At 42.4% G+C, this 25,502-nt stretch overlaps 4 protein-coding genes across 5 annotated transcripts; all 4 read left to right on the top strand.

Moving 5' to 3' along the window:
* The first annotated feature begins 1,025 nt into the window (after window positions 1-1,025).
* LOC144739777 (uncharacterized) lies at window positions 1,026-2,719 on the top strand. Its single transcript, XM_078622678.1, has 4 exons — window positions 1,026-1,175; window positions 1,316-1,490; window positions 1,983-2,158; window positions 2,336-2,719. Exons 1-4 carry the CDS (start codon window positions 1,026-1,028, stop codon window positions 2,717-2,719), a joined length of 885 nt encoding a protein of 294 aa, XP_078478804.1.
* Window positions 2,720-5,003: 2,284 nt separating this feature from the next.
* LOC144739776 (selenoprotein Pb-like) lies at window positions 5,004-7,950 on the top strand. The gene is made up of 4 exons (XM_078622677.1): window positions 5,004-5,230; window positions 5,826-6,038; window positions 6,633-6,741; window positions 7,852-7,950. The coding sequence occupies exons 1-4, from the start codon at window positions 5,004-5,006 to the stop codon at window positions 7,948-7,950; spliced, it is 648 nt and encodes a 215-aa protein (XP_078478803.1).
* Window positions 7,951-9,202: 1,252 nt separating this feature from the next.
* Window positions 9,203-13,647, top strand: LOC144739775 (very long chain fatty acid elongase 4-like). The gene is made up of 8 exons (XM_078622676.1): window positions 9,203-9,208; window positions 10,442-10,499; window positions 10,584-10,771; window positions 10,954-11,034; window positions 11,311-11,367; window positions 11,506-11,620; window positions 11,777-11,904; window positions 13,477-13,647. Exons 1-8 carry the CDS (start codon window positions 9,203-9,205, stop codon window positions 13,645-13,647), a joined length of 804 nt encoding a protein of 267 aa, XP_078478802.1.
* Window positions 13,648-23,298: 9,651 nt separating this feature from the next.
* On the top strand, window positions 23,299-24,625 carry FABP6 (fatty acid binding protein 6). 2 transcript variants are annotated; one of them, XM_078622680.1, is made up of 4 exons: window positions 23,299-23,365; window positions 23,458-23,633; window positions 23,748-23,837; window positions 24,575-24,625. In XM_078622680.1, exons 1-4 carry the CDS (start codon window positions 23,299-23,301, stop codon window positions 24,623-24,625), a joined length of 384 nt encoding a protein of 127 aa, XP_078478806.1. The 2 variants fall into 2 exon arrangements, with proteins under 2 accessions (XP_078478806.1, XP_078478805.1); XM_078622679.1 differs by having other exon boundaries at window positions 23,748-23,859; window positions 24,585-24,625.
* Window positions 24,626-25,502: the final 877 nt, after the last annotated feature.

The following is a 25,502-nucleotide window of genomic DNA, read 5'->3' as shown; positions in this document are numbered from 1 at the left end:
AGAGGATGGAGCGGGAGCGAGCTGCATGGCATATGGCTTTATATCGGTCTTCTATAGATCTGAAATATGACGACATAAATTTAAGACATGCTAAGATTGAATACGATAGAAATCAGAAAAAAGTGCACTGAAACTCACTCAGCCAGTAAGGATTTCCTGTTACCCAGACCACTCAGCTCCTGAAAGAAAACATGGGATGTATTAATGTGTCATTAGTCCCAGTCTGTGCCAGTGATATAATTCTTAACCTGGTTTTATTCCAAAATTAAAGGCAGAACTGCTCTTACCGTGTCAAGTGCAAGGAAGGAGGATGATTTAATGGCCACGAGCATGGCAGGCCAGAGTTCTTTGAAATTCTCATTCTGTACATGAATGACTGGTACCACCAGTGAAGACTCCATGCTGATGTTGTTTTTTCCTCTTTTCTTTCTTGTTAGCTAACCTAACCTATCGATGGTCTCGTCTTTAGCACAAGCTTGTGCAATGTGTGATATTAACGGGAGTGTTTTGTTTCTTGTTACGTTAACTTGACCCCTGCAATATAACCAATCATACTTGTGCGAGACACTTGTAGCTAGCCGCGCGTAAACACCAGAACGTGCTTCCAGGGGTCCTGTGAAACCTGTGAGTCCACCTTCAAAAATGCTTGAAAACAAGTGTATGCCTCGCAAATAATCTAACATGAATATTAAACAATATTAAGGCTCTGCAACGAAATGTTAACGTTTTATTAAGTTTAGTAACTGATTTAAATTTTGCTTTACATGAACATTTACTTTTCAGTTCGGCGTTTACGATAAACACCTATAAGAATTACGTCATCAAGCCACTGAAGGCAGGCAGGTTCGCCATTTTGGCTCAAGCAAAGTCAGGAATATTTTAACTGTGAACGTGTTTTCTTAAATGTGGTTCGTGTATTAACACCATCTAGTTTTTTCTGCTTAAGTAATGATTAAATTCGCCTGTGTTTGCCAGCCTGTCAGTGTTTGTTAATTTAGTTTAATTATTTGCGTGTACTGAAAGCAATGGGTGGCTGTTCAGCTCCTTACTGTAGCAACTCAACCACCAACGGGAAGCAGCTGTTCAGGTTCCCCAGAGACCCAGTCCGGAAGAAAAAATGGGTCGCAAACTGCCGACGTGACTTTGAACCCACCCTTCACTCCAGACTCTGTCAGGTGAGATTATTGTTCACCTGTCATGTTAAAGTCTCGTGTTTTTTTTTAGCTGTGAAGTTTGGGATTCCTGTGACAGGCTGGTGTGTGTTTGTAAATAGTTATGTCTTGCTATTATTAACGTACTCTCTCTGTGTTTAAAGGACCATTTTGAGCTCAGCCAGTTTGAGGAGATCGCAAAGTCTCCAGCTGGAGGAAAGAAGCTGAAGCCCAACGCCATCCCGACGATGTTCTGTGTTGGATACCCTGTGTACCCAGTGGAACGTTCTCCCAGCAGCCTGCTTCCCAGCATCCTGGCGCCCTTCAAACCTCCACCGGGTAACTCAACCAGATGGGGATAGTGAGGTTCAGACTTTAAATAAAGGACACAGGAAAAGAGCTAATATTTAAGTTGGTCACATCAATACTACACATAGGAAAGGTCCTTGCTGGATAAACCAAACTTTCCAGACGACTGTCTACCGTTGCATTCTTCACTTGGACTTTTTTTTTTCTGTTGACAGCTTCAATGATATATATTTCGAGAAACAGCATTTTTATCCGAAAATCATAAACCATTGTAAGCTGTAAATCAGTTGTAAATAAGGTGTAAGTAAACACACAACTAGGAAAAGTTTTTGTGTATCCGGTTCTGGATTATGATCTGAACAATGAGGAATTAACGCAATGTCAACACAAAAAACAGTTTCTTCATATCACACCTTTCCCACTGCAGACACACAGTGATTCAGCTCAACAAACTGTTGCTAAGAGTTTTGTGAAACATACCTCTAGGAAATTGTTCTCTTCAGGTATTTTGTTTCTTTGTAGCAGAGAAGGAACAGAACTTGGGGGACCATGGCTATGCCAGAAGCTCCGTTCTGCCTGGTGCTGAAGAGGAGGATGCAGGGAAGACAGCTGAGGAACCGCAGCCGTGCACACAGTGTCAACTTCTCAAGAAACAGCTGGAGGAGGAGATGCAGCACACAGCAGTTCTGAGAAGAGAGGTAGGAGAACAACTTTGACTTTTTTTTTGTTTGTTTGCTGTTAACGTCAGCTTTCATGACCTGTTTCCTTGACGAGTAGCTTTATTATTCTTTGTATGTGATGACATAAACATTTCAATGTGCATGAAATGGGCTTTGACAGATCGTAACCCTCGTTTTTGTGTGTGTCGGTCTTAGACAGAGGAATTGAAGAAACGTCTGTTTCGACTCAACCGTATGGAGAAAGGCATCCAGAACTTTCTATATGATGACCAGATCCGTGCTTTGTCCCTCACCAAGCGCTCACGACGTGCCGTCTGGTCACCTGAGACTATACTTAGAGCCAGGAAGATTCGCTGCACTGTTGGCAGCAAGAGCTACGATTATCTGAGACAGCTGGGATACCCGTTACCCTCCTACAGGACCCTGTGTAACCGCCTGGAGACCAAGATCATGGTGACGACGGACATGAGCTGTGAGGAGCTGGCAGAGCTGAGTCTGGGGCTCATGGCCAACTGCAGCAGTCCAACGGAACCTGTTGGGGACAACGAGGAAGAAGACCTGATGGGGGTTCTGTCCTGATGCTGCCACACTACATGACATATTGACTATGACCAAAGAAGGAATATACAGACTTGAAACTTCCTATCTGATGTATGAAAGACTTGAGCTACAATAGAAGGAATTGCTTTGCTTCACAGGTCCATCACCTGTTGGTGTTGGTGGTCTCAGCCACCAAAACTTTCCACAGCTAGAAGAGCTGCTGGGAGATGCACCTCATGAGTGGAGGTGATGACCCAATGAACCTCACTAAGGACATGATTGTGAATGTCTGACTTTCACTCAACCTGTTACATACCTGTGTACCTGTTATATCCATGGGCCAGTTGCACAAACTCTGTCTGGTCCACTCTCCAGTTGTCTTTCTTATTTATACCTAAGCGTCATTGTAATTGGCCGCAACGTTGTCAAGGTTCAAATACAAATTTCATCTAATTTCACACAATAAAAACAAATGTCATTAATGTTTTTTGGCCTCGAGGTACTTAATGGGAACACTTTTTAGAGTGTGTTTGTAAGCGTTTCCCGCTCTGCTATCCCGACCCCCCCACCCCCTTCTTTTTTTTTGGGGGGGGGCGGGGATTCTGGTATCATATACACATCTGTGGCCTGTTTTACCAAGCAGGTTTAGTGATAACATGGTGCTTGGTGAAAATTGTTGAGAGATGGAAGTTGGTGAATTCAGTTGCTGATAAACTGGTTGTGCTATCGTGACTTCCAATTGCCTTTATACTGCAGAAATCAAAGACTGGACACCTTTGGACTTTGGACAAATCTCATGAAAGATTCAACAACTGTTTTGCAGTTTTTCTTTTGATACTTGAGTAGGCATTCGCCTGCGATTGAAAGTTTAATAGGTTAATTACTATAATTGTAGCATAAATATTCTATAGTCTTACTTTAAACATGGGTGGTTTGCAGCTCCTCGCAGTGAGATTGGCACTTTGACCTCTCGCTGATTGTCATTGATTTTGGCATCACACAAAGGTGGAACCATGTGTTTGTTTGTCACATGGTGGCGTTCACCTCCCTGACCAATCGTAAAGTCAATATTGTGCAATAATGAGATCAATGTCACAAAGAGGAGGCCTTCTGAAGGTGAACAGGAGTCCATGACCAGAAAGCAGGTTGAGTGAAACACCTGAAATGGGAGAAAACTCTCCCATTTTGACAGAAACTAACAGAAATTAACCAAATGTCACAGACGTGCTTGCTCCAGTATCAATGCGAACATAGCTTAGCATCTTAGAAACCTAGGATGATGATGATGATGATTATAGTTGAGTTTTGTTAAAGTTTCCTCCTCTGTGACGTTAATTGATTAATAGCGGAAACTTTTAGCTCTACATACTCAGACAGGTTCAGCATCTGTGTGTTATTACCATCACAGTTCCACCTTCTTGTCCAATGCAGGTTTTAAACCTCTAAATGGGTTTCCATTCTCCCATTCTTCCATTTCTTCTCACCTGGCCATTTCTGTTTTTTAGAGCAATAAAGAAAATGTAACTCACCTTTGTGTGTTTACAAAAACAAATCATGTCTGTTTGATTTGGGGGAAGGGCTTCATGACGCTGAAAGGCTTTAAAAACAACACAGGGCACAGGGCAGACAGGAGACAACAGAGGTAAGACTTTATCTTCTCTGCTACATTTATTACATCCACTTATCTCTTAAGTTCAAGAAAATCCTACTCATCTTAAACCATAGTTTTAATTATTATGTCTTATTATTTTTGACTTTTTTGTTTCTTAAAAAAAAACAGATTCTTGATTTGTTGTTGTATCTCAATTCTCCATCAGGTGTTACAGCTTTAAATATATACAGCAACGTCTTTGTCTTTATCTTTCAGAGACATCGAGTTTGTCCACAAACTGCAGTGCCAACAAAATATGTTGAACTATAGAAGATAATTCACAAAGTTTCAGCAAACCCTGGAACACAGGAAAGATTAATGGAAAAACAATTTCAGCTGCAAATGGTGAAAGGGGAAAGAGCCTCTTTTACATTACTTGGACATGAATAAGTAACCTCTGTTGTAAAAACGGAGAGAAAACATGAAATGGGAACATCCTCAGCATGAGCCGCTGGCTGACTTTATCGATTTGTGTTCCAACAGGCACCAACATGCACGAGTTTTGTGTGATGAGAGAACTAGATGGACATAAGAAAAAGAGGGCAGGGCTCCGCTGTAGAGACAGATCCAGAGGGAAATCTTCCATCTGTAGTGACTCTCTCCCATAAAGTGACATCATGAGATGAGAAAGAGTTACAAACTTTAACCATTTCATCATGCACACAGGGAGGAATGCGCTCTGTCCTGTCGCTGTGGATGTGGGCGGCCCTGCCCGGCCTGATCTGGGCCTCCCACACCTCTCTGATGGTAGAGGCTGAGAACACCGGCTCCAGGATCTGCAAACCCGCCCCCTACTGGAGCATAAGGGGACATGCACCCATGCAGGAGCTGCTGGGAAACGTGGTCATGGTGGCTCTACTGAAAGCCACCTGACAGTTCTGTCTCACTCAGGCCACCAAGTAAGAAACTGTGGTGCTTCTGCAGTAGTTATCCACAATATCAAAACTGACAAACGGTCAAATAAATGACATTTGTATTTATATCTGCATTAGTGACTACTTTATAGATCCCGTGAGGCATGTTACAGCAGAAAAGACAATAACCTGGATGTAAAAAAAGAGAAGTAATACTAGTAGTCCCTAAGTAAGGTACAAAAAAAATCTCTTATGCAGACCTAAAAACACATAACACAAAACACAAAACACATTTACAAATAGAGTTATTAATACAGGTAAATGTACAGTTTGTATATGTAAAGTTGACAGCTGAGTGTTGACAATGATAGATAAATTATATCAAGGATAGATTAAAAAAATGTGATATAGAATAGATCCATAAATATGTACAGTTTTACTGCATGTCGAACGTGTTTCTGTCACGTAGAGATGTTACAGTGCAGTGGATTGATTTAACAAAACAAAATAGAAGCACAGAGCTCCATCACACTGTGACGGCTTCGACTACATGACTGGATTCAGTCTTTCTCAGCATTTACATGATTGTTTTGTCCAGAAATCCATTTCTCATTGGAGCCATCTGTGTGTCCCGCTGCAGGATTGGAGGCCTGCGTGACAAGCTGAACCGCAGCAACCTGACAGAGGTGGCGTACATGATCGTGAACGAGCGCGAGCCTCGGTCCAGAGCCATGTACTGGGAGCTGAAGAGAAGAGCGCCCCCTGGTGTTCCAGTGTATCAGCAGTCTCCCTTTGAAGTTGACGTGTGGGAGGCCCTGGATGGGGACAAAGATGACTTTTTGATCTATGATAGGTAAGACAGGTCTCCTTTTAGAGACACCCGAGGATACCCAGACTACACCGAAGATACAATTCATCAACTATCAATGATACAAAAAGTCCAGTCTGAAGGCTTTTGGTTTGGGTTCATGTGCGTCGATTTCCACCAGTTACCTGGGTAGTTACACATCTGGAGAGGTGCATGTCAGGCTGCGACATAATTGACACCAGGGTTCGGATCCTACGCCGTGAGTACGGCATCAGTTTGAAGTATATACCAGGTCGGTGAACACAGGTACTGCTTTAGTATATCAATAAATACATAATAAAGTGAGCAGAATGAAATTAACATGTCATTTTCAACACTCAACCAAAGCATTTGTACCTGTGTTAAAACTATGTGTTAATTCCAGTTCAGTGGTATTTTACATTTAACACAAATCAGTGAGATTAGTGAGATCAGTGACATTTAGTCCTTAACTTATGACAGAGTGTATTATTTTTGATGATTCACACCATTATCAGACACCCCAGCTGTCTCTGGTTTGAAGTAAAACATTCCTCAGTCATCTGTCCGAGGTAATAATATGATGCACATTTTCACTCTGACTTTCTTGTTTCTGTCCAGATGTGGTCTCCTCACCTTCCACATTGTGCTACCATACAGTTTCCTGCACCACCCGTATGTAGAAGCTGCCATCAGAGCCACATATCATAAGAATATCTGCAACTGCTCCGTGAGTAATCGTAAATACACACGTTTATCATTATGGGGTAGAAGTAAACGGGAAGACATTCAACTGCAGATGTGCACAAAGTTTTAACAGTAACAAGTCACAAGTCATGTAAAGGGCAAACAATTACAACTGAAGCTTGGATCAATGCTCAATTCTGATTGGTCGACAGTGACATTCTCAGGTATGTCTGTATGTTGTTGTTTTTTAGCAGTATTATAGACCATTGATAGGGACTATTCTACTTTTTCCATGATTAATATTATGATGTGCTAATATCTTTTGTAAATCAGTAAAATAATTTTTTGACCTATATTTTGTGTCACATTATTCAGGTTTTTTTTTGTGCAAAATAACCAGTCCAGTGCACGTTTATTTTCAGTGGATGACCAGAAACAAATGGACAAAACTGGATGTAATAACATTGTAATAACATTTGTTAGTTTGTTGACGATGTTATGTACTTTTTCCCCCATCTTTCCCAGGCTGACTCATTAAGTGGCAGGAACAACATCATGAAGAACGACACAATACAGGCTAATGCCAATCAAACACTGTCGATTCCAGCAGACGATTCAGTGGTGAGAGAGAAACATCCCCATCATCATTCTCATCACATCCACCATCTCAGCCATCGGAATCAGTCCCAGCATCAACAGGATACAAACCAGAATAAAACTGAGACTCTTCAACGCTCATCACCATCACCATCCCCATCCTCAGCGTCATCACCACCACCATCACCTTCTCAATGACCGGAATCAGTCTCAGCATCAGCAGGGTGGAGATCAGAATAAAACCGAGAGTCTTCATGCTCTCAAAGTTCACCACCACCATCCTCATCTTCAGCGTCATCACCACCACCGTTAGCGGCAGTTTGCTTTTTCACATGCCTCATGGGACTAGAAATAATAGAAAGTGGCTTCATTTGTATAATCCACCTGTGGTTCAGTAATGCAGTTATTTCATAACAAATATGCAGGATGACAATCAGCTGCAAGCAGTGGTCAGACTGCAGCTTCTCTGCACCATCGTCCTTTGTTCGGCTGCAGTAGCCAGGTCTGCTCTGTTTTCTCCAGTTAATGAAGTCGACAGCGTACAACCTGCGTGCAGGAGGCTGGAGACGGATGCTTCTGGAGAGATGGTTCAGGCCGCCGTTACTTTCACCCTGACAGAGCCACAGGACGGTCGGTTCCCACTGCTGCAGAGTGAGCAGACTGCAGCCAGGTCACTGCTACAACGCTTAGTCGGTGTGTGTAGACACAAAGAGAGTAGAACTGCTGTGGTTGCTGTTTCACGTATTTTTTTTTTTTGTGTGTGTGTTGCTTTTCGTATTTGTATGATTAATGGCAAGATTGTAAAATTCACTGTAAGATTGAAAAGAAAAAAGATTAAAAAGAAAAAAAAAATCTGTGTCTGTGTGTGATTTAGAAGACAACGGGATCATGCCCAGTGAGTGTGATGGCACCTATCTCACAATCCACCACTGAGTCTACTAGAGGGTCAGATATTAAAAAGAAGTCAATCCTTGAATGGGATCTGTGGCAGTGGGAGTAGAATGTATATTCTCTTTCACGTGGGTTCCAAATCTCCATATATCCACCAGCCTCAAATCCTCTGCCAGCATGTGCATTGCTGCTCTATCTCTATACGATGTTTTTATACGATCTGTTTTTATACGATCTGTTTTACTTTTATCAATTATCCCATCCCACACCTGGTTCCAGTCACCCCCGACAATGACCTGTCCTTCCAGACTTCCTAATCTTCTATTAATTTCATGGAAGAAGTCAGGCTCCTCTTTGTTAGGTGCATATATATTGCATAGTACTATACGTACACCATTCAATAACGCCTCAATACAAATATATCTGCCTTCCCTATCCTTGTGTTGTTTCATCACAACAAAACTTTGGTTGACCCCCAAGGACACGTGTGTATGATAAATTCTCTCAAAATATGATCATTTTGGGTCTCTTTATGAGGATTTCTTTCCTGGCTGGTAAATGTCGATCAAATTATTTGTCTACTTGCAGGTATTGATATAGTTTCCTAGATAAACAAAAGCTGGTGGGGCACAGGACAATCAGGGGATCAACACAGTTGGTGTTTATTTTCTGGGCATGTGATGTCATGACCTCCTGGTCTGGAGTGTTCATCCATCTCCACTCCAAGATGAAGGTGAAAGTGCACTGGTTGAACCAAGAGAAAACGTCATGAAGAATAAATTGTAAGTTCACACACAATTTGAGTTACACAGGAATTCTGCTGAGTGGATTTACTTTAGGTACTTTAGAGTAAAGCAACTGGCTGCCATATGTCTCTCTCTCTCTCTCTCTCTCTCTCTCTCTCTCTCTCTCACACACACACACACACACACACACACATACAGGTGGATTAGCCACCACATGGTTAAGATGCAGCAGGCTGATAACCGGATGCTGACGACCACACTCACAGGAGAATGAAGGTAAGATGCATCTTTGTTGACATGTGGCTGTTAATTTGGGGCTTTAGGTCACAAACATAACAAACCAGGAGCAAAGAATTTGTTTTCATCACTAGTCCTGATTTAGAATTCATTTAGAGACAGATACAGTGTTTATCATGTTTACCATACATGGTATTAGTGATCCGTTTTATACCTGAATCTAATTATCTATAATCTTTTAACATTGGGAATGTTTTGCACCTTGTTTTGTTGGTGCACATTTCCTTCACTTAGCTTCACAGGCTAAATGTGAGCAGATTGCAGCAGCCTGACGGGGATTTTCCTCCATAAATCCCAGTGAGGAGACCTGGGAAGAGGCTAAACGTGTTTTCTGTGCACACACAACCTACTGATTTCACAGCAGCACAAAAAAAAAATCCCAAATAAATAATTATTGGTGAAATATATATAATTTTTGATCATTTATATGTGAATTTCTCTTGGAGATCAATAAAGTATCGATCTGTCATGTCTGACTACATTCTGTGCATCTAAGCTGATACATCCTCATCTAGGATAAACTTGAGCAGCAAAAGAGTTAAACTTCTACAAAATTCTCAATAACAACAACAATAATAACAACAACAGTAATAATAAATTGAAGTAAAAGGAGATCGCATTAGGTCAAATTGAAGAGAATACACCGTACAGTTATATTACTGAAATGAAATGCATGAATCATTCTTGCACATCATGAGATGAAAATGTGAAATGAGTTACTGCACTGGACATGGGGGGCTGGTTCTTGTGCTGCCACCACAAGGGGCGCTAGAGTTTACACCAAATACACGTCTCAGCTTTAACACAAAGGAGAAAAGCAAACACTAGATGGCAGCACTGTTTCACACCGCCGGACCATTGTCACCTCCTGATGAAGCAGCTTTTAATCTTGCGGATCATTAATCATCTCTTATCAAGAACTCCTGAAGATTAATCAATGTAATCCTGAATCATAATGTAAGATGATGATCTGTTAAAGATGTTAGAACAGACCAAAGATGATCAGTTATGTGTTAATCATATTTGCAGTGGGATTTACTTTGATTTTTGTAAATGATTTAAATATAAATATAGTTAATATGAAGCCGACACAGACTGGTGTTCTGACATCCTCTCATGAATACAAGTGATTTGCTGCGAGATTGCTGTTCTGATATAATAGCTCCAAAACATAATTAATTCCAGGTTGTTAACATTTATCTGGGGTTTCAGGCTCTCACTTTGTGGCAAAAAATCCAGTTATTCTACCAAGGGATTCTGGAAAATGGAGGTATGCTTTTATTTTCAGCTGATTAGTTCTTGTATTTGATCAACTCTGTGATATATCTTCACAAACCGTCTGTTCTCTGTCTAGACAAAAGGACAGACAATTGGCCGCTGGTCTACTCGCCTGTTCCCGTCAGCTGCATCTTCCTCTGCTACCTGCTGGTCATATGGGCGGGGCCGAAGCTGATGGCGAAGAGGCGGCCTGTCAACCTGAAGCCTGTCTTGATAGTGTACAATTTGGCCATGGTGTGCCTGTCTGCATACATGTTCTACGAGGTACGTCTGCCCGCCCCCCTCCGTAGCTGTGAGGTCAGACAGATTAATGACCCCTGTGTGTCCTCCTCTGTGTGGGAGACAGTGAACAGGAAGTGATTTCACTCGCTCAAAGTCTCACTTGTGTGTGGGAAAATGGTCTGAAAGTCTCCCTGAAGAGATAAAAGACGCTTTTGTCTTTGCAGTTCACCGCCGCTTCCTGGACAGCCCGATACAATCTGCTGTGCCAGCCTGTGGACTACAGCGACAGCCCGCAGGCCATGAGGGTAGATGTTTTTACCTTCTGAAGCACAGCTTGACGATTCATGATGTCCAGTTACACAAACATGAATGTATTTTGTGGCAGCAGCATGCCAGGTTAATTGGCCTTAGGTGTGAATGATTGTTTGTCTTTGTGAGCCCTGAGTAGCATTAACAGGAGCAAGTGGAAGATGACCAAAAACATACATATCTTATTCTTGAAACAACCGCCCTGCTGTGTGTTTTTTTAATTTTTATTGAAACAAGATGTGAATTAATGAGTTTTCATGTCGTATGTCCAGATGGCCCGAGTGTGCTGGTGGTTTTACTTTTCCAAAGTTATAGAGCTCAGCGACACTGTGAGTCCGACGATATAAAAAGCGTCCGTCTGGTTTATTTCTTTTCATTATTGTATTTCAGTTGTTACTTCACATCATCACCTAGCTCAACTTTTTGTGTCGCCGCCTCACTGTGTGTAATAATTTTGCATCCATCAGGTTTTCTTCATCCTGCGGAAAAAGAACAATCAGCTGTCCTTTCTCCATGTCTACCATCACGCCACGATGATCTTCAACTGGTGGGCCGGGGTCAAATACGTGGCGGGGGGCCAGTGTGAGTAAGCACCAACACGATGACCCAGTGTCACCAAACGACCAAACCAAACCAAATAATGTCAATCATGAATTAATCACCTGATGTGACCATAAAGGGGCTAATTATTGTTCATGTGTTCATTCATTCATTCCATCCTGTCTTATCTACCCACAGCCTTTCTGATCGGTCTGATCAACTCCCTGGTTCACGTGGTGATGTATCTGTACTACGGCCTGGCAGCTCTGGGACCAAACATGACCAAATACCTCTGGTGGAAACGCTACCTAACCTCCCTGCAGCTGGTTTGTGTTCTTTCTTGGAAACGTTTGGTGTCTTGGCCACTTTTTCAATGAGCTGAAACCTCTTTGAAACCTGGTAAACAGAGTGACAGAGAGAGACATGGAGCTGAATTGCAAGTGCATTGGGAAAAAGTGAAGAAATGAGCGAAAGGCAAATTGCAGACTGCAAACTCAGTCTTCTCAAAAACAGGACAAGTAATCACAGAAACAGCGTCAGTTCATCCAAGCTGAGGCATACGTCTGAATGCAAACCTACACCAAAGACTGTTTAAAGGAGAATATATTTCTGTACGTTTTGACATCAGCAGGTGAGTCCGTTTCTAGTCAGAAGTCAGTTTTCAAGTTTTATTTTGTACTTTTTCATTTCACACATTTCAGACCATTTCCAGTCAGAAGTGACTCAAAAGGATAAAATCAATACTGGATTTATCTTGATGGCCCTTCTTTTCTTTTTAAACCTCTTTTTAGTTCAGACTCTTGAGGCCCTACGCGACCAGGACCCTGATTAGTTTCTTATTGTTCTGGTCTGCAGTTGATCTGACAAAAGCAGACTAGCAGATCCTCAGCTAACTACTGGACCATCTGTTTTCCGTCTATGACGCAGACGACTAGACAATGCGTCCCATAGGTTTTTACTTCTGTATGGCTGCATCCTATACATCAGTATGGTGGGACTTATGTAACAATAATCCTAATGACCGAAGAGATGACCCTCACACCAAAGTACCCTGACGGTTGACCGCACAATTTGGTAAACTGAAGCTGCTGAAGCTGTGTTAGTGGTGTAGTTAGAGATAGTAGCTGAATGTGTGTGTGTGTGTGTGTGTGTATTGTATGTGAATACCGTTGACAGCTGGGATCGGCTCTAGCATAGTCACGACCTTTAACCGTTTATAGGGTGAGAAACCATGTTTGATCGCTTGTTGAATCACACACACACACACACACACACAACCAAACACACACGCACACGTGTGTATGAACATTTATGAATATTTTGGAAAATGTGCTCAACTGTCAAGAAACCATATGATAACTTCATTGGCCTGTAACAACCAATTTGATTTTTTTGAAAACGTTGTAAAAGTTATAAAATCTTGTAATATCCCATAATCTCTGAGTTGAAATTTGAATTTCCAAGTATTTCAGTCAGTGCTCTATAAACTGTAAGCGGAAGATGGCGAACAATCAAACAGGTTGATTGATTTTTATGTGTAGGTTTCTTCTGAGAACTCTGATTTCCTTCCACTGTCCAAAAACATGTATTGAAGTCAACTAGAGACTTTCAAATACCCACAGGAGTGAATGTGTGTGTGGAGGGCTGAGAGCTGTGACTGACAGGCGTCCAGTCCAGGGCATCGTCCACCTTTTCCCAGTCGTAGCTGTGATTGGCTGCAGCTCCCAGAACAACAAACGGATGGATGGTATTTGAATTTTGCTCTGGTGAAGTGTCTGACGTGTTGTCCTCGGTTGCCAGGTTTTTCCTTCGTCCCCTTGGGCTTCCTGGGGAAGTATTTATTCATGATTTTGTCTCACGTCCCTCACGCTGACCCTTCTTTCTCTCTCCTTCCCCAGCTGCAGTTTTTCGTTGTAACAATCCACACCGCCTACAACCTGTTTGCCGACTGTGACTTCCCCGACTCCATGAACATGGTTGTACTCGCCTACTCTCTCAGCCTCATCCTGCTCTTCAGCAACTTCTACTACCACAACTACCTCACCTTGAAGAAGCCCAAGAAGACATAGGGATGAACGTGGAGAGACAATAAAGAGGATGTGACAATTGTTGTCTGGATGTTTGTGGTGTTCGTTCATGTTAACTCTCCGTAAGTCATTGTTATTGTTGTTTGTTTAAAATATGTGCACAATACACAAACTTCTATTATGGAAAAACCCACACAGAACATGGTGGAGCACATTTATGCTGCTTGTAATAAAAGTAGTTTTTTCCTACATTTTCAGTGTTCATATGCTCATTTTTATTTTTGTTTGTTTTCAGGGCAAAACCATGAAGACACATTGTCATTTAGTGCATTACTCCCCTCCCCCAGCTGCTAATGAAGACTCAACAACCGTAGAGGTTTTATTGTTTGTTCCAGAGTCCTTTTCTGAGCTGCAGCAAGGAAGTTTCCAAATGGAACGCCGTACTATCCAGGGGTATCTGACCAGGTTCTAGGTTTCACTGTTTTGTAGCACTTAGCACTTACTTTTGTTCATTTCAATGAGTCTTACACACAGAGCACTAGTGTTTGTTGTGTGAAACGTGTTGTTTATCATGTGAACTTATAGTGTAACGTCTTTCTCCTGCTCAATATGAACGTTGAATGTGAACAACATGGTTTTCACTCCGAAATACCCGAACCGACTACATGATTACTTCACCCCACCACCCACTGACAGTTACAGCCAATCAGCTGTTTCCAGCCATTAGCTCTTTACCCCCCTCCCCCGATCCCACCCCCTCAACACACACCTCCTTTTGCGTATAATCCCAGCCCACCCTGTGGACCGCTGCATCCATCTGTCATCATATAGATGTGTAATTGCTTGAGTTGCGTCGAGCATCATCACCCATCTGCTTCCTCCTTCCCTCCTTCCTTGAACGGTGATATTTTCTAATGTTCTCCTTGTCATTCTGTCCATGACATGTCCCTCTACATTTACCTCTGGCATGTGTGCAGTAACAATACCTCGCCGTAACAATACTCAACCCACTAGCGGCCATGTCTCCATATCTCGCAAGAGAAACAAGCAACCTGTTGTATGGAAACAATCCCCAAACAAGTGTCACATCTTCTCAAATAAATAAAGCCCAACCCGTGACCCAAGAAAGTGGCCACAAAAAAAATTGGGATATCATGGATTTTTTTTCTCCAGTAAGTTAATAAAAACATATAAACTTTCATATATTTTAGATTCATTCAAACATAAACTGAAATGTTCTGTTCTAATTTTGATAAACATGGCATACAGCCCATGGAACTCTCTGGTATGTCAATCTGGTATGTCAGATTTGTGATTTATGGCATTTAAACTGAACAATGGTTTAATCAAACCAATATATTCTTTGAGGCTTCAAAAAACTGAAAACATGCTTGAGGAAAAACTACTGAGTTTCCCATGATGTTCTATTTTTTTGAGCTGTACCTGTACATGCATCCTTGCTTACATAGGCAGCAGTAAATTGACAGTTAAGACAATCATGTAAAAATCTGCAGAATGCCTTCCGTTTATCCCCCACCCAAGGTCGAGTCCTGGACCGATCCTGGAAAAGAACCAACTACTGTGTTCTAGAGAGCTGGGACATAAATAGGTTCATACAAGGAGCGAAGCACTTTATAGATGTTACAGAATATCTTATAACATATTATTTATAATATTTATAATTATAATATTAACAGAAAAACAAGTCCAAAGTCACTTACAACAAGCAGACCTGGCAACGCTATTACACCACTGTCTACTGGTGAAAAGTTCAAATTCAAAAACCTACCAAACCAGATCGGGCCAAGATATCACATGGTGACACATATGGAGGGGCAGTCCTTCGCCATTTACCCCCAGCCCGCCGAGGTTCAGTCAACATTAGCCGGTGACCCTCCTGGGTTCATGGAAAAACATCACCACGCCGAGTTAACTGATGAAAACACCTGCCTTTATAGAACAATGTGTCCTTTCTGCAAAGAGACACACATTCTGACACACAATAGCAGCAAACCTCAGTCACGTTTGAGGGCAATAATGCTGGGTGCTTTCTAATAGATGGTCTACATCCTGATGACCCGGCCCTGACATTTGAGCTGTGTAAGCTTGACATTTCATTCAGTATTAAACTGGTGTGTCTGCATGTGCACACAGCAGCACAGGCCCCTTCAATCACACCGTGGGTCAACAAGTTACAGCTGCAGCTGATTGAAATTGTCTTGTGTTTCACTGTGTATCACAGCAACAACATACACACACACACACACACACACACTTATTCAGCGCTGGTTGTGAAATGATGCTTTCTGTACCCCATTGTTAGCCCAACGGATGAGAAGATGATGAGAGATGAAGACACGTTAGTGAGTGAAAGTCATTCGAAAGAAAAGAGTCAGTCGCTGCAACACATGTCATTCACAATTGTGAAATGAAATATGAAACACAACTTTCAAGGTGTCATACTGTGATTCATACTGTTGCATGTCTGTTGTATTTTCTCTGGCTATATTCACACTGCAGTCAAAAGTGGCCCAAAGCTGACATACATTTTTGCCCATATGTTCCCATGTCTGATTTTTCCATAGTCTGAACAGAACAAACACAGTGTTCAAATCAAATGTCACCAATGGATCACACACACACGACAGACATTCTTCACTTTCTAACATATGCACTTAACATTTTCTACAGGTTGTCGAGGTCCAGTTACTTTCAATTGATGTTAAATCTGTTCCTCACTCTGAAACAAGCAGTACCAAAGAGGCATTCTAAAATGATCACTGCGTCATTCAACTGACTCAGACACTGAGTGTGATGTTGAACAGCGGTACTTAAATATCACAGGACGCACTTGTGCAACATTATGAGCCATATTTTGCTGCTAGCAAACACTTCCTCTGCTCTCCAGCTCAACACAACTCACAAGCTCGCACACGTACAGTCACACACACACACACACACACACACACACACACGTGTGATTGCCAGAAGCCCATTTCCAGACTGATGTCCCACAGCTTCGCTGCAGGCGCCGCTCCAGGCTGATTACACTGAGTGCCGTGCAGATCAGGCATGACTGACTTTCTCGCTGACTGTCGCTTTGATCAATTTACCCTTTTTAGCAACCAGATGATGGGTTTCGTTTCAGAGTGTTACGCCGCTTTTGACATGATGTCAGACTAGTTACAGGTGTCACCAAAGCACCAGCTTGTGTGAACTGATGAAATAACTTTAATAATCAGGATCCGACTAGAAGAAAAGAAGAACTAGAGCCACTGCTGTGCTGTGAAAGTAATTCAATCTGTTTCCTGCTGCATGTTTGTGAATGACTTTTGTGTCAGTCTCCTTGGCAACGCAATTAGGCGGTGTTTGGGCTGCGGTCAGTGAGAGACAGACTGTAATTAATAATCAGGTTAGAGGGAATGGATACTGAAGCGCTCTTCATGCTGCTGCTGGTAACGTCCAAGCTAGTGAGAGGGACGGAGATGCACACTTGGAAATCTTGGAATTAGGACAAACATACACACACAAACACACAAACGTAATTGATGCTAGAGAGAGGGGGTTTTAGGAATGAGAGGCGGACGAGTGTGCTCGAAGGTTAGTCACTGGGTTATTTCATACAATGAGGGTTAACAAGAGGTGTCAGCGTGATGGGAGCACACTCGACCACAGACAGACTCGTGTTAATCAACCAACCAGCTCCCTCGAGTGTGTGTCTGCTTGTAATTAACAAGCATGGAGTCGCCACCGACTCCCTGTTTTTTTCTTTCCATTTCTCGGATGATTCATGTCTGTAAATCATCTGTCAGTCGCTTTGTCTCAACTGTGACAGCGTCCACAGCCACTGAGACGAAGCAAACACCACCTAATGTGATATGAGTGTGTGTGTGTGTGTGCGTGTGTGTGTGTGTGCGTGTGGTTGTGTGGATTCACGGCGGGATCCGGCTACGTAATGTGTTTGGTGTCATCATGTCAGCTTAAACAATGACATAAATAACAACAGAATACGGTGTGTGGGGGCCGTTCCTGGGCGTCATGACAGGGGGCGGGATAAACAGCTGTATATCAAATTCCCTCTGCAGGCTATAGGCTAGCACGACAAGCAAACACAGCTACGAAGAAGGTGACGTAGTCAGAGCGACGGGAAAGAGTCCGTGAGCAGAGGTTCCCTGTATGGTGTTTGGTGAAAAGTTTGATGGAGAGATTCCAAATAGTTCATAATCGTGGCCCAAGCCCGGCAGGGACGACACGCGGAATGGTTGCAAGGCTGTGTATGCATGTCGTTACATGAAGTCCACCCACCGACTCTATACACAGTGTGATTGGCTCGACCATGGTTCGAACTGAGGCTACACTTCACCCTGGCTGCAAATTAAATCTGCTGCCGCCAGGGTGCGTCTGCATTTCTAGGCCACACCTGATCATCAGTAAAAGGTTATTTGTCATATTTGCTTCACGAGCGTGTCCTCCTTGTCCTCTCCCTCCAGTCTGGACTGGCTGTAAGACTGCAACGAAACGAGATTTCAGTGCAGTTATTTCCCTGAATTAATTAATCATAAAAATCAGACATTTACAGTGTTTGAAAACCTACATTGGAATGCGACTGATGGAAAATATGACACAGCTGACAGGGAACTAAAGTTGAATTTTGACCCATTTCATTCACACCTGCTTTCACTATCATGCAAAGATATTCCTCTTCTCCTTCCATCTCCTCTTTCCCCCCAGCAGCCCTCCTCTCCCCATCTCTCCCTGTCACCCATTTCCACCATCACCTCGCTCTCCTTTTTCCATCGTCTATCCTCAGTGCCCTTTGAATCGGCCTTCCTGTTCTTTCCTCCTCAACTTCCTTGCATGCCTGCACTCCTTCCACCCTGTTTCCTTTCCAGACATCCCTCCCCTCCTCTTCTCCCTCCACCCATCTCCCCCTCCCCTTTCGCCATCACCCCTCCTCTCAGCACCTCGGCTCAACCTCTGATGATTGCAGAGCATATTTCATTTGACATGAAGACAAAGGGCTGAGTACATATGTGGTTTCTGTGCAAGTCCTGTGTAATATGAAATATTAATGCGGGCATAATTTGGCTCCCTGGATGGGGGGCGGAGGTGGGGGGCGGCGGGGGCTTTATCACCACCCGTGACTGCTGCTTCCTTCCCCAAAGGATGCTAAGGCTGTCAGGATGGATTGAGAAACAGTACGGATAACAACAACAGAATGCTTACTGTTGGCGGCCACTGTGGCCTATTTCTGTCTCTGTGTTTAATGGTTACATTGGCTCATTGCCCACGTTAGGCAGCTCTGCCTGTCGGGCGTTCGCAAAGTTAAAGGTGCTACGTGCAGCATTTCCAGCCATCAATAGTCATGTTCAAATCAGTTGTGATAGACTGGTATTTATGCACCAACCATCGGCGGCACTGCCTGGCAGTGTTCCTGGCGATTTCCTCCCATCAACCTTTAGAAGGATAGTCCTGTTTGTTCTGGCCGTCCTTTGTATTTCCTGTGGATATCCAATGTTAATGATTGTTCATTCTACCGTGTCTGCTGCTGGACAAATCTTTAGAGCCACGCTTGGAAAATAAAACTGATCTCTGTTCTTGCTTAATCAGAAGTAGGATTATCTAACTAATCAACTCGGTACAACTCGGTACACATGTGCAACCTGTGCTGTTGGCTGTTGTATTCTTACCCAGCTGAAAACAACATTCCATTTTTCCTTTGAGCTCTTTAGATGCAGCTGGTGTGCAACATGACCGATTAAAGCTAAAATCAACTGATCGAGTGAGGATTAACTACACAGTTTATTTGGAGGTTGTGGAACCAAAACAAAGAGCTGACAGATGCTGAATCTCTTCTATGGGACGTGTGTGTGTGTGTGTGTGTGTGTGTGTGTGTGTGTGTGTGTGTGTGTGTGTGTGTGTGTGTGTGTGTGTGTGAGTTAGTGGTTTTGGTAGTTTATGTAGCTTTTCTGAGTTTTAAGCTGCTGTTAATCTTGTTAAAGCAATGTTGATTTGAACCACACTACAAAACTTTTGAAACTCTCTCTCTCTCTCTGTCACTCTCTCTCTCTCACACACACACACACACACACACACACACACACACACACACACCAGCCAAGCCTCCAGCTCCCTCTCCTTTGCTCGTATGTTCTCTCTGTTAGACACACACAAGGGGAAAGGTCATAATTTGAGTTCCACATATTTAATTCTCTATGTATGATGTTTTATCCCCCCCCCCCCACCCCTTGTCCTTCACACACACACACACACACACACACACACACACACACACACACACACACTCATATAGGCTACAGTTGCATCACTGGTGAATTACCATGCCGTTCAGCATTATTAAACATGACACTCGGCCTAGATAATGGAGCCTTTCTTCATCTCAATTTGGAAGGCTAATCTTATTGCTTTGATTAGCTGCAGATTCATTTGCATATCAAGGCCTCCCCTCCTTTAATTCCTCCATCACAAATCCCCTCTTTATAGCTCCAGATAAAAGGAATCTATCTATATGTATCTGTCTTCAGAATCTTTTCTTCCATCATCCTCCTCCTTCAATCCCTTGTTCTTCATTAACTCCTCGCTCAGTTCACATTCTTGATGCTGGTATTCATCATCATCATCATCATCATCATCATCATCGTCCCATTGTTGTTTGCCTGCATTCACTGCAAAGAAGAATTACTGCCATCAGATGAGATGAGAGAGAGACCAAAGCATGACTTCATCCACATGTGTTTGTCCCAGAAATGCTAGTTACTTATTGTCCAGCAGGATTCAGTCAGGGATATAAGAGATCAGGAAAAAAAAGGGAACGTTTCAGCAAAAGCTGAAATTACAACTTTGCTATTAAAGTGTAACCACAATAAACACTGTACTTTGCTCGCTGTTCAGTGAAGCGGTTTGATTTCAGTTTGACCTTGAAACAATTAAAAGGGATTTGGAACTTGTCCAGAGAACATCAGGCTGCCTCTTACTGTACTATACGTTACAGCACTGTGTCACCTTTCACACCTTCACATGCCTCTGTCACTCATTTACATACAACTGTTGTTTTAAACTCAAGCAGCGTCTGAGTTTTAACATTGGTGTGACTGGGCCAGAATGTACAACCGTACAACTCAAAATCAGTGGGAACAAAAATCCCCAAAAACAATCAATCCAAATTTAGGGAACAAAGAGGAATAGACAAATGCAAAAGGAAAGAAAGGACTTAAATTCTCCTAAACAGAACTGTAAATGAGACGCAGGTGAGAGCAGGGAGCTGATTGGTTGACAAACAGAAGGGGGGGAGTGAGGAATCACGGAATCACACTAATGTAGCACAGGTGAGACAAGCAGAACGACACAGGGACACAAGGGCCAGACAAGATTCAACTCCAAACACATGAGACACGCCACGTGTTGACATGACACACTGGGGAAATAACAAAACCAAAATTCTGTACCAGACACTCTCAGCTGACATTATGTAAACAGCAGCAGCAGCAGCTAATGAATCACACACTGATTTACATACATGAACACAGAAAGAGTATATACGACATTTGTCTTGAGTGTGTCTCCATCAAATCACATACACTTTACTCTATTCTGTTTTAGGGACAGCACAGGTCTGAGACAAAAGAAAACTTTTAATATAGTTAGGGGGCGCTGCATTCGGAAACATCCTCTGTGTCACATTTAACGGACATTTACGGTTCTTCGAGTGACAGTTTCATCAGTCTCTATGGAAACCACTGTCACATGACAAAGTCTCTGTGATCCCATCTTATTGCTCTGACTGAATGTTTGTGTCAATTTACCAGTACAACTTGAGAGATCAACAGATCCACAGAGGTCAACATATTTGAGGTAGTTCTAAAGAGGGTGATGGTGTACCAGACATTCATGCAGCCAGCAGTGGTGTAAAACCCCAATCAGCAACACTGAAAAGCATTGAAGGCACCATCACATCAGCCCAGACCAACAGATCAGACACTAACCACAAATACTGAATAGTCGTATTAGGCATTAATACACATGGAGAGAAAAACACAAGCTAACATGCAAAATCTGATGAAAAGCATTTTCTGTTATTTCAAACCGTCCTGTACACTTCAGAACAATGACCTTGTGTGTGAGTGCGTGTGAGAGTGAGAGTGAGAAGGACCAAGAGAGATAGTGATAGTGGGTGTCTTTTATAGGACGTTGGCCAACACGATGTTTTATATATCCATAAAGAGCTCCAAGGCCACGCTGACTTTTCATGGTTTAGAAACACTATCAGTGGTCTGTGAAAATGGTTGCATTGTGGGAGATTGAAGTTAAGTGCAGCATCAAAAGCTTTTACCTATTCACAGTTTCTCCAAATGAAAAAGCCTGCGGAGCTTCTTGTCCCACAGTCAGCTCAATAGTTTTCATCTGCCGACATGTGCAAACAGGATCATAATGTAATTGTGTTAATGCTGCGACCTGGTTCAGGGTTTTTTCCTCTAAGAAGTTTTACACCATTTGCGGCTTTAATGCTTCTGAAGGAGAAATGTAAATGTGGAAATGTAGAAATAAGCTGTTCCAACAAAACTGTTTGTGCACTTAGTACGGCACTTAGAATTAAGTGTTCTGCAACACATCTACTGTTTGAGGCTTTTGGGATTCATATTATTAGTAATAAAATTGACAAAGTGTATACGGCATTTGAAAATGAATGCAGTAAATGAAACATACTTCTTCAGTCCATCATCATCCTCCTTTCACCACTGCAGCCATCCCCTACTTCTCTGACATGAAAACAAAGGACAATTAGCACAAAAATAAATGCACACCTCCACAGAATCTACGCTGAGTCAGCAGACAACTTTACTGGCATGCACATTTTTTCCACATTATTTTCATTAGATTCATCGGAAAGAAAATAAAACACTTCAGGACACTGACAATGAAAGTACAATGAGTGAAATGTGCAGTTGTTTTAAAGTACACTTACTACGTAATGTGAAATTTCAGATCAAGGATGTAGCAGCAAGTGCATAATTCACTCCTACTTGAATTGCTGAAATACTTCTGTTCTTTTAAAATACACCAGCCTGTTCTTATATATATATATATCAAGTACAAAATTCCAAAGCTTTCAAAAAGTAATACCAGATTTTATTTTTTAACTTCTCTCCGCAATTTTTATGACGATCATTTGAATTCACTATCACAACGGAGGGTTATAAAGTGCACGTATGTCACTGTCACTGTTTAATTTCAGATGCTGAAGACGACCTTGAACAGATACGATGGTTGAGACGTTTCCATCTTGTAGATAACGATCTACTTCAAGTAGATATTTTAAAACAAACGACTTTATTTGATGTCTAAATCCACTGTAGTAAAAGTTGAGGGTGCGACCATAACACAGTTGCAGGCGAGTTCATTGACCTGGAGGTCACCCTGGAGAGCAGTCAGCGTTTTACTCAACGCTTTAGGAGTCCATGAACGCCTCCTTGTGCAGGTTATTGCCTTCGTAGCCTCCTGCACTCATCATCTTCAGCGGTGATTGCCGTCTTGTGTCATCACATGTCAACGAGGGAGGTGGCAAGAGGTGCTGAGAATATAAAACGGGAAGCGTCTCGATGTCAGTACCTTGCTCCTCTCCTAGCTCACCTCACCATCTCGGCTCTCACACCTCCACCCACCAACACCACCATCATGGACTTCGCCGGAAAATGGGAGACTGAAACTCAGGAGGGATATGTGGAGTTCTGCAAGCTGCTGGGTGAACATGAAGCTAAAACACTTTCTTTCATTCCGTTTAAACTTGAAAGTGGGCTCTAACACCACCACCCGTCTCCACCTCCCTCCCCCCAGGTATCCCTGATGACATCATTGAGAAGGGCCGAGACTACAAGCTGATCACAGAGGTGACGCAGAGTGGTGATGACTTCTCTTGGACCCATCACTACCCAAAGAACGCCAAGGTCACCAACAAGTTCACCATTGGCAAGGAATGCGACATGGAGACCATCGGAGGAAAGAAATTCAAGGTAGGAAGGAAGTAGGAGGAAGGAAGCTTGTTGAAATCCAGATCTGTGTCGATGAGAATGGATGGACCTGCTGCACTGCCCTGTGTGACCATGTTGTAACGGGTGTTTTTTCAGGCCACAGTCCACACGGAGGGAGGCAAGCTGAGCGTCACATTCCCCAACTACCACCACACCTCTGAGATCAGCGGCGGCAGACTCATCGAGGTAAATACTCTCACTCACGCACGCTTTCCATGCTACAGCCCTGCAACGACGACGGTTGATAGCCGGCAATCGCCTCTCTGTGAAATAGTGAAATAGTCCTTTCCAACAGTTTCACACTGGAATCACAATTAATAGAATTTATTCATTTTATACATGAAAAAAAAAAAAGACAATTTTGGTTAGTTATTTTAGTATCGTCTACAACCAAAGTGACCAGACTGAACAAGCTGGAAGTTTTAAGCACCTTGCTACTTGCAAACCACAGTATAGACTCTTTTTTTTCCCAAACTATTTTTATATCACATGTATCGTTGGTGTCCTCAATGAATGGTACACACAGTACTAGGGACCCTGTTGTCACTGGGTGTGTCATGTCGTTGTGGTGCACTTGTGCGTGGAATACTGTGTAATGTGTTGAACTAGCACAAATGCAAAATGATGAATTGGAACAAAGACAACATGGTAATTATGTCATCACAAGTTGTGACCTCAAAGTCCAGTATGGAATGTACCATTTGTTCCTGAAGATCGTTTGAGAAGGTGTGAAACCAGCAGTCCCACCCGAGTGCAGACATTTTGTTTGAGTGCACACAAAAAGCTTTTGAGACACACTGGTTTACGCCACTGGTTGATTTCAGATTATCCCTGATTATCCCTCTGATATGATGTAAGGTTTTATTTCATCACTCTTCTCACTGGACACTTTACCTTGTGTTACACTTCCTCTCTCTTCCCAGATCTCCAAAGCCGGATCTGTAGTGCTGAAGAGAACCAGCAAGAGGATCTAACTAGCTGACTTTTGACATCGTGAAGAGTTACTATGGGAACCTCTACTACAGCTACTACAATAAAAACGAGTATGCTAACATAATCTTTTGTCTCTGTCTACAATGTGTGTCTTGTAGTCTTACAATACCTTTGAGGACAATATATTCGCAAGTCTCCACTTTCCCTTCTGGCTCAGTGCACATTATCCTGCTTAGAATATTGCTACTTAATGAGAAAACAAATACAAATGATTGATTCTAGAATAATTTAATGGATTTTAAAAAAGATAAATAAAACCATCCTTAGTAATGGTTTGTTGTACTCAAAAAAAGACCTGTTGGCTTATTAGAATAAATTCAAGTGTAATAATGGACATTTCCCTTTAGTGGCTGACGTTATCAGTGTTCTTGCAACATTCAGGGAAATTTGATAATGCAGATCCTAATGGATTCCATATCCAGCATGAGGAACTGGCAGCAGACGTGGTCACAAAGTGAGACATTGTTAGTGTAACGCATTGACAGTCAGAAATGGCAACTCAAATATGACATGTGCATACATTGCATTTAGAAATGGGACGAACAAACTGTCATAAAAAGTGTTGTATCGTTAGAGGAAGTGGTGAACTGGATGTCAAGTGTCCAAGTCAAATCACAAACTGTTGTGTGACATGGTGATATTTACCAGTCACAAAAGACTTATCAGAGGCATGAACCCTTTAAATCTACAAATAAATATGTGTTTGCTGTTTTCCACCCAGTCCACTGTCGTAATATTAGCTGAGTAGACTCTTCTCTCTTTGTAAATTGAGTGATTGTTTGACAGGGACCTGAAGTGAGGATGGATCTGTTCGATATGCTCTTTGAGATTAGACAAAAAGTGGCCATGAAATCAGTC

The sequence above is a fragment of the Lampetra planeri genome, unplaced genomic scaffold, assembly GCF_965212315.1.
Source record: "Lampetra planeri unplaced genomic scaffold, kcLamPlan1.2.h2 scaffold_1699, whole genome shotgun sequence".
Classification (NCBI taxonomy): domain Eukaryota; kingdom Metazoa; phylum Chordata; class Hyperoartia; order Petromyzontiformes; family Petromyzontidae; genus Lampetra; species Lampetra planeri.
This window is presented reverse-complemented; position numbering and strand designations above follow the sequence as displayed.

Excerpts from the sequence above, each read along its gene's own strand:
- LOC144739777 (XM_078622678.1), top strand. The coding sequence starts at position 1,026 with ATGGGTGGCTGTTCAGCTCCTTACTGTAGCAACTCAACCACCAACGGG. Across the intron at positions 1,176-1,315 it reads TTCACTCCAGACTCTGTCAG|GACCATTTTGAGCTCAGCCA; the intron begins GTGAGATTATTG and ends CTGTGTTTAAAG. Across the intron at positions 1,491-1,982 it reads GCCCTTCAAACCTCCACCGG|CAGAGAAGGAACAGAACTTG; the intron begins GTAACTCAACCA and ends GTTTCTTTGTAG.
- LOC144739775 (XM_078622676.1), top strand. Across the intron at positions 11,368-11,505 it reads TTATAGAGCTCAGCGACACT|GTTTTCTTCATCCTGCGGAA; the intron begins GTGAGTCCGACG and ends TGCATCCATCAG. Across the intron at positions 11,905-13,476 it reads ACCTAACCTCCCTGCAGCTG|CTGCAGTTTTTCGTTGTAAC; the intron begins GTTTGTGTTCTT and ends CTCCTTCCCCAG.
- FABP6 (XM_078622679.1), top strand. The coding sequence starts at position 23,299 with ATGGACTTCGCCGGAAAATGGGAGACTGAAACTCAGGAGGGATATGTG. Across the intron at positions 23,634-23,747 it reads TCGGAGGAAAGAAATTCAAG|GCCACAGTCCACACGGAGGG; the intron begins GTAGGAAGGAAG and ends GTGTTTTTTCAG. Across the intron at positions 23,860-24,584 it reads AAATACTCTCACTCACGCAC|CCGGATCTGTAGTGCTGAAG; the intron begins GCTTTCCATGCT and ends AGATCTCCAAAG.